Source organism: Taurulus bubalis (assembly GCF_910589615.1).
Source record: "Taurulus bubalis genome assembly, chromosome: 1".
Lineage (NCBI taxonomy): Eukaryota > Metazoa > Chordata > Actinopteri > Perciformes > Cottidae > Taurulus > Taurulus bubalis.
This window is the reverse complement of record NC_136589.1, coordinates 28631477-28643105: the sequence shown is the minus strand read 5'-3', so window position 1 is coordinate 28643105 and position 11629 is coordinate 28631477. Positions and strand designations below refer to the sequence as shown.

The following is an 11629-nucleotide window of genomic DNA, read 5'->3' as shown; positions in this document are numbered from 1 at the left end:
AGTAAGAAACAATACAATCTTAGTCTTTTAAACACATGTCCAGTGCATATTTTCCAACTTGTCACACCTACATGAGTTACATTTTGCAACTTTAAACTGTTACTTCACTAACCTGCATCTCAGACGCAAATATTGTTCATTACTCCACTACATTTGTCTGACAGCTTTATGACACGTTACTTTTTAGACTACAACCTGTCCAGTGATAACGATGCACCTCCAAAACATGTTCTTTTTATTGTAGTAAAAGTATGATAATGGACCATTTTATGCATAGTAAGTACTTTTACTTAGATACTACAAGTTAACTCCAACTCCTCCCCCACTGTACGCAACAACCACCAGACACAGAAACATCTTCTTTCCACTGGTCATCACTCTGATGAACAATTAATCAGACACCTCCATCTGCACTACTTTGCACTCTTTTTGACTACTGTTGTCTTTAATGTCTTTTTTTATATTTATATGTTTCTTGTATATTGTGTATGTAAGAGCAACGTGTAACCAAAGTCAAATTCCATGTGTGTGTAAACACACATGGCCATAAAGCTGATTCTGATTCTGATTCTGAATTTACATACACGTTTTGATAGCATAACCTTTACTTGTAGTGGAGTATTTACAGTGTGACTTTGATACTTTTACTAAGTAAATTGTCTGAATACTACTTATTTCACCACTGCACAGTTCTTCTATGTCAGATTAAAGCAATGGACATGCAACAACTAGTATGATGGAGGTGGTAATAAACTGTTTTAGCCACAAGGAGGGGCTCACAGAGAGAGAGCTAGATTTTAACCAACGTGACAGCTTATGTTACTTATAGAGATACATGTGCATTATCAATGCTAAACAATGAATCCCCTAATAAAACAGCCCAAACTCACATTTTGTACATGGAAAAACAAAAACTATCAACAGGGATTTAAACAGGCTCTAATGGCCAGGGCAGAAAAAGAGACACCTCGTCTGTGTACAGTTACATTTAGTGGAGAAGGATCTAACTGAAGTATCCGTCCAATTAGACATTGAACACGAATAGAGCATTGATAAACAAGTCCTGTTGAAAATAAGTTAAACAAAATATGTGGCCAATTTTTCCTGTATCCCTTCGAGTGTACATGACCCAAAGAGATTTTTCTTTCATATGCTTTTCCTTCACTTGGGACCCTTCAGATATACCTTGTGACTCCTTAGATGAGCCCGAGCCCCAGATTGTGAAACACTGATCTAGACTATACAAGAGTAGGGCTTGTTAAATGTGGTGCAGATACCGTTAGATTTCCAGGCATGGGTCGAATTAGCCCGAAATGTATTTTTGAGCTCCTTCTCCGTAACCGCTTCCTCCACACACATGTTCTTCTATACATGATTTATTTAAATTGGACAACCTCTATTATATACAAACGACTGCCGAGACACATGCTCTCAATCAGGCATAGGCAAACGCATGCTCTCATACATTCACGCAAGAGTGCACAAGCACACATACACACACACACACACACACACACACACACACACACACCATTGTGAATGTCCTGCCTCAGTTGCTCATAAGCAAATGTGTCCTCACATGCTGAAGTATGTCTCCCCCGCTAAGAATCCCCACGCATCAAAGCCCGTGCTTCCTCCTCAATCCAAAACATTTAGCTGAGGGGCGTTCTTTTTTTTGTCTGCAAAGCCCTCTGCTTATTGTCCTCATAACCAAATAAACACAGCTGCCAATAGCTCTTGGATTGCCACAAGAGACACCCCATATATGGAGCAAAGAGATGCTCACATTCAAAACAGACCTCTTCATTTAACATTCAAAAGCTACTGTATCTTCAGAATCACTCAGTCATTAGATTAGAGCTGATGGGAAACAGCTTTGTGAGGTGGATGTATGTGTGTGTGTGTGTGTGTGTGTGTGTGTGTGTTTTTGTGTGTGTGTGTGTGTGTGTGTGTGTGTGTGTGTGTGTGTGTGTGTGAAGAAAAGAAAAAGAGACTGTATGTGGATAGCATCAACTTCTACAAGCATGGCAGACAAATAGCATGTGAGAGACAATATAAACACTGTACACAAGACCTTATGAGACCGACATGATGACAGCCAGACAGATTTTACTGACTCCCAGCCAATGTTGTTCATCACTTAGTTTTTCCTTTGTGGCTAAATCTTATATTAGGAGGAGTTTTTTCTTCAATCAGAGGAAGAGGGCAGGGCCAAGCCTCCCCTCAGCTCAAACTACAGAGAAAATCACACCATCAGCCTCCCTCTTTCGGCATATGGACCACCCTCTACTGTTCTCCTGTGGACAGTGTTTGCTTGTGCCCTCGCTGTATAGCAGGCCTTCCCTCTCAATGAGTGCAAAGACAGAAGGAGAGTGAGTGAGAGGAGGAGAATGGGGAGCATGAACCTGCATAGGAATCACAACTGAGAGACCAACCTGCACCTCCTGGGCTGCTGACTGAACTCACTGACACAGGTAAGAGTTTTCACTTTTTAATTTCCGTGATCAAGCTATTCATGGGAATAACGTGGGTTCACAGCTGAAACTGTTCCCACTCACCATACGCAAAGAAAAGTAAAGTCAATATGGAACAATTAAACTAGATAGACATTTTACATGGCAGGAGTAATCTGGAGATCCATGACTCTTATCAAGAACTATGGAGTGACTCAAATGCGGACATTAAAGAAACCATTTGAGCATTTTTAAAGTAACTTAAATTTGTTTTACAATTCCATGGGTACATATTGTGTAAACGGCGTGATCATATTCATGTACAGTACAAAGCTCACGCATCATGTTGTCCCCTCAGCACACGAAACAAATCAGTGGCGCCATCAGAAAAACTTGTGGTCTAATTGACACAGTCCTTAAAATCTGATGGCCCTGAGCAAAAGCCACAACAAATAATAAGAAAAACTATAACACTATACTTTCTGATGTGCAATACATTCATGCTGTATGTTGAAATACAGTTGCAAATAAAAACGGGGATGCAAGTGTGGCGTTCCCAGGGCCTTTTTAGGGTTTCAATGTAGCAGAATTGAGGATCTTTATGAGTAGACAGTCGAGCTCAGCGGTACCAACTCTGGGAAAACCTGCCACCACAAAGTTTGACCTGTCTGGTTACAAGAACTGCATTAATATAGATGAGGTGGCTGCATCTGGTCACGTCTGGCTCTGAGCGTAAGGTAGGAGTAGGAGAAAATTCACTTTTTAAAAGTCAACAAAAAAACATGGCTTCTGCGGCTGACTTGATGAAGACCAGCAGGGTGTGAACGACGGAGGGAAACCTGGTGGTTATAACTGCCAGGTTTCGATGAGATCCAAACTTCTGGCTGAGGAGCCTCTGTGTAAACACTGTCACTCCTGTCAGAGTGAGATTCATATTGTGGGGTTGGAGACACGCAGACGGGCCAATTGCTGAGATCGAGCTATTAAAGGGGATGTCCATGTGATTATGGAAAGACAGAGAAAAGAACTTCCTCGGGTAATAATAACTGACTCACAGTGCCAAAGTGTTTCTGAGCTCTGACACATGGCCCGTTTTCCTTAAAGTGCCTTATTCTTTGCCCTCAGATGGTTTGTAATCTAGGACAAATACTGCAGCTTCTTCCATTATGATATGGACTGTGGAGCATTTTTCTTTGCTACTGAACTTTTGCGCTATTACAATTTACTGTTGGCTCAGACACTTTCCCCCCGTCAATAATTCATTGTGCTTTATTAAAACACGAACTTTGTTATATATTCTCTTGATGCATGTTTTTTCCACCACCACAATGATAGAAAGGTCTACTCTGCTTCAGCAGCAGTTTGAATGAAGGTATTGCTCTGAGATGTGTCCCATTCACTGTGGTCCGGCCTCTTCAGTGCAACTAAACACCAAGAGGAGACCAATGATTCAAAGCCCCTGCAGTCTCTGTCATGGACTCATTTAATCCTGCTTCTTTGGCATCTGTTGAACTCCTTAGCAGTTTTGATCTGCTCTGATATGAAGAGGTCCATATCATGAAAGTTTCTTAACCCTCTTGGCCATATCCACCAGACTGCCTTCTGGTTGGATTTGGCCCTATATCAGCCTAAAGTTGGCTCACCATGGCTCCACTTCCAGAGCCAAACGGGAATATGGGGCAAGGGATCTTTCACTTAGCATGCATTTTTTTAACGTCATCCACCACTGCTCCATTAGGTGTGCTGTCGAAACCAATAAGCTCAAAACACAAGCTTTCCTTCCAGAAATCGACTCCAGAAAAGATTACTCATAAATCAGGGATTCCTGCTCCCCCTGCTTATCGAACCTATACATGTGTTGGTATTACTCACCAAATTTAAATGTTTCTCTTTATGCCAGAAGTTAAAATGAGTCAGTGAAGCCCAATCATAACCACCTGTTGACTTCTACTCATTACTGATATACACCTTTCTACACATCATGAATCCTTGTAGCTGATACTATCCCATTACAAGGATATATTCAATGTCATCCATGGCCATATTAACACAATTTCCTATTAAATATTTTCATAGAGAGGTTTTCATCATGGCAATTCTCCACACAAGTCAGTGTAGGTACACTGAAAGGCTACAGGGCAGGTTTATGGAAGGTCTGAGCCAGGAGACTTACATAAATATGAAAAACAGATCCCAGCACTTGCCCACACCCAGACACCTGATACAGATGTGGTGAGGCCATAATGAAAGGGAACCCATGAGGGAATGTATTGAAAATCCAAGTTACGATAACAGATTTGTGGTGGCTGGGCAGTTCTGCTTTTACTCCTCCACACGCGTATCAGAGGGGAAATCTTAAATGTCTGTTAATATGTGAAACCATAATTAAGCAATATGATTGTGTTGAGTCTTGACTGGTATCATGCATTATTCATGGTATCATGCAAACAAATGCACAGTGGTTATATTGGATTAGAGAAGAAAGGGAAACATCGAGTAGGAAATTGTAAAAAAGAACAAAATGAGCTGTAACAAATGCACCACACTAAAGAATAACTCTGGTTAATGGTTAATGAACATATCACTGCAGTTTGTCAATACCCCTAAATGTATATTGAACTGGTGTTGAAAATAATCTTAAAAAAATGCTCTTTTGAAAACGGCTGCATTTTTTTAACAAGTCTACAGCCATCCTCTATGAGGCTGAATTTAGGCACAGTGGTGCTTTGAGCGAAATGCTAATATTAGCATGATAACTTGCTCGCAATTTTAACATGCTGATGTTTCGCAGGCATAATGTTGTTAGCCATCACAGTTATTTTTCTCCTTCCACTGAACACTAAACACAAAGTGTAGTTGGGGCTGACTGTTGTTAGTTTAGTTTTGCAAGTATTAGCACGTAGTATGCCTATTTAGCTATAAGCCAAAGTTTTGGTCCTGATATCAACAAAACTGAGGGGAACCTCAATGTGTGCACCAAATTGTATAACATTATTTAAAAGTGTTGACATATTTCACTTAATTTGTACAAAAATGGTGGACCGACAGATCGACGTTTGCCTCCTGCTAGCAAGGCTAAAAGGGATTGAAAGACTCACATCTTCAGTAGGCCAAAGATAGCATCGGGAAGTGGAAAAGTATGGAGAAATTGATTGACACATTGTTAGTTTTGGTCCTTTTTTGTATTTGTTGACTAAGTGTAATATAGAATAACACCAACTTTACCTGTTGTAAAATGTTCTGCACTCCTCTTTCCTTTGTCATAGATCTTCAGCTTGTTTGTTGAAAGAGAGAGGAGGAACCATGGGACCTGGAACATGGAGCATATTTATTCTGTTTTGTTTGTCTTTCTGGGGAAAGAGCCAAGCCCTCACAAAGCACCCCATCCTCTCCAGGATACGAAGGGCTCCAGAGGCCAATGGAGAAAGCAACAAGTGCTCCTACACCTTTCTGGTCCCTGAGCAGAAGATCACAGGACCCATCTGTGCCGCCCGCGGTTATTCAACCGACAAGGACCGAGTGACGCGCCTGGATGTGGCTGGAGTGAGCGACCTTCTGTCGAAGCAGCGTAGGGAGATGGAGACCCTAAAGCTAGTGGTGGATGTGGATGGCAACTTGGTGAATGAAATGAAGCTGTTGAGGAAAGAGAGCAGGAACATGAACTCTCGAGTGACCCAGCTCTACATGCAACTGCTGCACGAAATCATCAGGAAGAGGGACAACTCACTGGAGCTGGCGCAGCTGGAGACACGCATCCTCAACGCCACCACCGAATCACTGCGCCTGGGATCCAGGTACAGGGAACTGGAGGCCAAATACGCAGCCCTGTCTGCAGTAGTAAACAACCAGTCAGTGCTGATTGGAGCCCTGGAGGAGCGTTGTATGCAGGTGTACAGCCGCAGGCACGACCAGCCACCCTTGGGACCTCCGCTTGTGCAGGTGGTGCCCGAGAACCTTCCTGTTAATGTGCCGCGTTTCACCAATGAGATCCAGAGGGACAACACCCGAGGCTTTGCCCGAGAAAGGGGCTCTCGCTCTGGGCCGTCACCCACAAGTGGCACCCTGGAAGTTCAGAAACCTCCACATAGAAACTTCAGTGCTGAAGGTGAGAGGATGAGTTAGTGGGGGATTCCGCCATGAATCCATGGATTTGTATTAATTCATTAATTGATTCAGTCACACAAATTCATGGTAACATTGTTAGCTGTCATGAGTTTGTGCGCCAACCATAACAAAATAATACTCACGGTGTTTGAATAGAGCTGCAGGTCGGCCATTGGCCTCATTTTCAAAGGTTAAAGATTTGTAGATTCAGCTAGAACTCTGCTTCCCGCTCAACAGAAAGAACACAAACCAGGATGGAAATACAAATGTTTTAACGTCTCAACTGAGGCAGGGGACTGAAAGCAAAGCAAAGCAAGACCTAACCAGTGCGATTTTGCTCATCAACAGAAATTCCTGACACATTTAGATTGCCCTCGCCCAAGAGTAACAAAGTGTGAAGGATTTCAGTGCAGCTGTGTATGAAAATGATCCCTTACAAGACTTTTCCATTGCATGTGAGACAAAACCCAGGCTGGCATGGGCTCCTGCAAACCACAAAGTAGAGGCACTTCTGGTTCATGAAGTGAATGGACTATACCTTTACGTTATTATTATTTCATTATTAGCCAGGAGACTCACTGCGACATGTGCTATTAATTACAATATTTTAATGAGAATGTTGAATTACCTTGAAAAAAGGCCTATATTTCTATACAACGAGATGCATTATTATCTCCTTTTTTTTACTCAAATGAAAGCAAGTCAGTTCTTAATAAAGTGACTTTGTTTGCCCCACTCCTCAGCTGTGTTGGGAGGACCTTTATACATGTGTTCTGTATTACCCTGTCTGTATTTTACAGTTTTCTCCTACTTGTTTAGTCCTCTGTCAGACATTGGCCTCAATGTCTCCTCATCATGTACACTCATGTTGTCTCTGCTCGAGTAACACAAACTGCCAAAAGCTAAAACACAGTACTTGGTAAAAATTGAGCTGAGACCAGAATCAGAAAAGCATATAGCAGCTAGCCTTGGCTAAAGCAAAAAAAAATTCTGACCCGTTTCCTGTATTTTAAATGTTCTTTAATTCTTTAATTAATCATTAATTGGGATTGTTGTACTACATAAATCAAGTACCTAATCATGATGGATAAGTATTCCTGTTAAAAGCAAACTAGCCAAGTTTAGATGCCCAAATGTCTAAACACAGATTGTTTCCTTTTTGTTTGGGGATGGGGTTGGTGGTAATGATCCCAAACACACCTTCAGTTAAGAACTATATAGAAGTTACACACTTTGCCGCACACTTCCCTGTTTTTCTTACCACCTGGCTCCCTCTCTTGTTCTTGTCCTTCAGGCCCATTCAGAGACTGTCTCGCAGCGCAGGAAGCTGGCCACAGCACCAGCGGCATGTACCTGATCAGACCAGACGAAGCAGAGAGGCCTGTCCAGGCCTGGTGTGAACAGGATATAGACAGCGGGGGCTGGACCGTAATCCAGAGCAGGAGAGACGGCTCTGTTAACTTCTTCAGGAACTGGGATAGCTACAAGGTGATGACATATGACACTTCCCTTGCCCTATTTGTCTTATTTCTCTCTCTCCTCCTGAGCCAACCTGAATATTTGGGTCATCCAGAGACTACAGGAGTGCCGTTATTTGACCCGTCTAGGGGAACCATCTGGATTTATTGGGACTATTTCTTGGGCCAGAATCCTTGTGTTTTCACATACTGTAAAATATAGCGCCCCGTCAGCAGCGCTATTCGTCCGAGGTTATTTGGTTTGAGATTCCCATTATGAAACATTAGAGGACCCACAAGGAAGGTATGTTCCACAGCTCAATCTGCAGGCGTTTCTTTCCAAAACCGCTCTTCCTATGGTGCCTTCCTGGATGGATGGCTGCTTGGCTTTACTACACCGCACCGTATAGACCCTCTCATCAACGCCCTGTGAGAATGAGATGGAGTATATCGCTGCTGGCAGCTACAGCTATCCAGTGTTCCACTCAGCCTGGCCAGGCTTGTGCATGTGTAACTGGAAGCTAAATTGCTCTCTTCAACATTGATTTGCCTCTGTGCTCTCCCACAAACCCACCACATGTACACGCGCAGACACACTCACACACACACACACACACACACACACACACACACACACACACACACACACACACACACACACACACACACACACACACAGCACCAGAGAGGAGGCCCTGCACTGAAACCCTACATTATTCATCATCTTCTAATCCACAATCACAAACCTCAAACTCCTCTACCAAGTGAAGTGTTCTGGAGGCACATGGCCAGATGTAGATTGCTCACGGTTATTCCACACGAGCGCCCAGGCCAGTTTCGCCGTTGGCCACGATCCAAGAGCTCTTCTAGGTTTGAGAGATGAACCAGCATTCTGTTGTTGGATAGTTATTTTCCTGCGTAAACTCTACATGTCTTTCTTAGGAATTTCAAAGACAGGGTGGCATTCTTTTACCACAGCTTTTTTTCTTTTGAAGTTTTGTAGTTTAGTCTTAACTACAGAACCATGACCAGAACGTCATCAAAAAGAAAGTTCTCATTTGTTCTTTTGCAATACCACAGCCTTGTCCTCAAGTGGGTTTCATATTCCTAAACAATTCTCATGTTTCTAAACTCCTTCGGCTCACCACATGAAAAACAATGCTCATTATGTTCTGCAATCTTCTTGTAACCTTCCTTTTAATCTTCCTTTGACTCAGAGCGGCTTTGGCAACATAGACGGGGAATACTGGCTGGGTCTGGAAGGCATCTACAACCTTGGGAGGCAGGAGAACTACAAGCTGCTGGTGGAGATGGAGGACTGGATGGACAAGAAGGTCTATGCTCAGTACAGCAGCTTCCATCTCGAGCCCGAGAGCGAAGGCTACCGCCTGCGGCTGGGCACCTACCAGGGCAACGCCGGGGACTCCCTGAGCAGCCACAACGGAAAACAGTTCACGACTCTGGATCGAGACAAGGATGCATTCTCAGGTAGATGAACATCGGGGACCTTTGAAGTGCATCATGATGTTTTATTGAAATCTCAAGCTTCTCTTATAATATTCTGACATTGTAATTATTAGGTGCTCCCTGGGATCTGACTGATATAAAATTATGTAAAGTTTTGACAAAGTAAAATCCCAAATTCGACACCATCACATTGTTGAATTAAGACCAACTGAATCATTCATGCAACACTTTTCCATCTTTTGTTGTAAGCATGACGGCGCTCGCAAGCTCTCTTTGTTTGCAAACACTGTGAAAATCAGCAACGGTTACACGTGGATCAAGTGCCAACTTCCATTCCTGAAAAAAGAAGCCAACACCAAAAGGCCAAAACTGAAGTTCTTCAAAAAGGCTACTTGAAGCTGGCTCCAAAAGCGAGTGAATCCTCATAAACCCTCATGTTAAAATGCTCAACTTTGCAGCAGAAATTAACATGTTTACAGTCTGGTACAAAAATGTTTTTGGTCTCCAGCTATTTTCCCCATACATGAATGATTTTCATATAGCTCACCCTTTTAAATTATATTAAGGCTTAATGTTAGGCATACTTGAGGGTGTGGCTGCTTTGATGGTGCTAGCAGCTAGCTATTTCCACTGCTGCTTCACCCGGCCGCCTCAACTCCACCAACGATTCACCTCTTTACTTCTTTTTAGAGTTAGGCTGTGTCATCACTGCTAAAGATGGGGACAGCCGAAGCCACACACGTTGAGCTTCATAACGTCATGGAGACTACGTCAATATGTTATACAGTTTATGGTCTGCATCAAGACTGCCCAAATGTCAATATATGAGGCCCCGGGCCGGGTGTGAGACCTTGCTGAATATAGACGTTTTCTCTATCCTTGATTAATTTTCTCTGTGAAAAACACACTTCCTCAGACTGCTAATTATCCCCATTCCTGTCTCTCTACAACAGGTAACTGTGCCCATTTCCACAAAGGAGGTTGGTGGTACAACGCTTGTGGCCAAGCCAATCTTAACGGTGTCTGGTACACCGGAGGCGTTTACCGCAGCAAATTCCAAGATGGGATCTTCTGGGCGGACTACGGCGGAGGCTTCTACTCTATGAAGTCTGTCCGTATGCTGATCAGGCCCATTGACTGAGGAGATACTGTAAGCCAGGCTGGTCCAGGGGTAACTGTGGAGGCCAGGGGCGAACTTGAATGTCATTCTGTGACTGTATATGTCATCAGCAATTGGTTGATCCTTGACAAAAGAACAACACCAACGGAGATTACTAACCATCAATCGTGACTTGAACTGCCTCCTGTTACAGATATGAACTCTGCGTGAAACATTGTTCTCTTTATAGCATAATAGATACACATAGAGTGATTTAGGGGACATGATGACTGTTTAAAGTAAGCCAGACAGTTCTTTTAATAACCAAATTCATATGATGTTCAACGGATAATTAAGGACATTTTGCAGCTAAATAAGCTGTCTAACTGTTTGAGAGGCCGCAGTGTTTTCCTCATTAGGTCACCCCGTAGAGAGATGGTGCCACATCCTAACAGAGCTTCACTGGTATTGATGTCATTCATAAGCTTTAGCATAACAGGATCTAAATGCAGCTCTTCCTACCTCGCCAAGATACACGTGTGGGTTAAATGCTTATACATGGTATTTAACTTGTGCTATGAGCTGGAAAATGCATTTTGTTAATACTTATATTGATCTTTTTAGACTCCATATCCATTTCCAGATCTAAAAAGAACAACTTCATAAGGAGTTGAAGAAAGGAAGGTGGTTTTAAGACATAGCATAATAGTATGTACATTTGATGACAAACACACAGTATCTCTCTATGCACTTAAAATGATCTGTATACTGTATGTTAAACTACGTTTTGACTAGAAATGATAATTTATGTGTTCAATTAACTTATCATAACAGTGAAAAGGGCCAGGTGTCCTGAGGGAAGAGTAAACGATCCTATAGAAAACAGAACTAATTTCCTCCACTGTATAAATGACAATCATTCTCAAGTGTGCTTGCACATCTGGAAATTGCTGTTGTATGTTTTTCTCATTTGGCTGTTGATTATATTGAAGTATGACTCTGGGAAAAACAAGCATTGTTGGAGAAAATAAAAGATGTTTTGAGTAGTT

General features: G+C 42.5%; 1 protein-coding gene across 1 annotated transcript; it reads left to right on the top strand.

Annotated features, from left to right (window-relative positions):
- Positions 1-2372: 2372 nt before the first annotated feature.
- On the top strand, positions 2373-11629 carry angptl1b (angiopoietin-like 1b). Its single transcript, XM_079225823.1, has 5 exons — positions 2373-2474; positions 5720-6558; positions 7852-8045; positions 9232-9502; positions 10435-11629. The coding sequence occupies exons 2-5, from the start codon at positions 5757-5759 to the stop codon at positions 10620-10622; spliced, it is 1455 nt and encodes a 484-aa protein (XP_079081949.1). The 5' UTR covers positions 2373-2474; positions 5720-5756; the 3' UTR covers positions 10623-11629.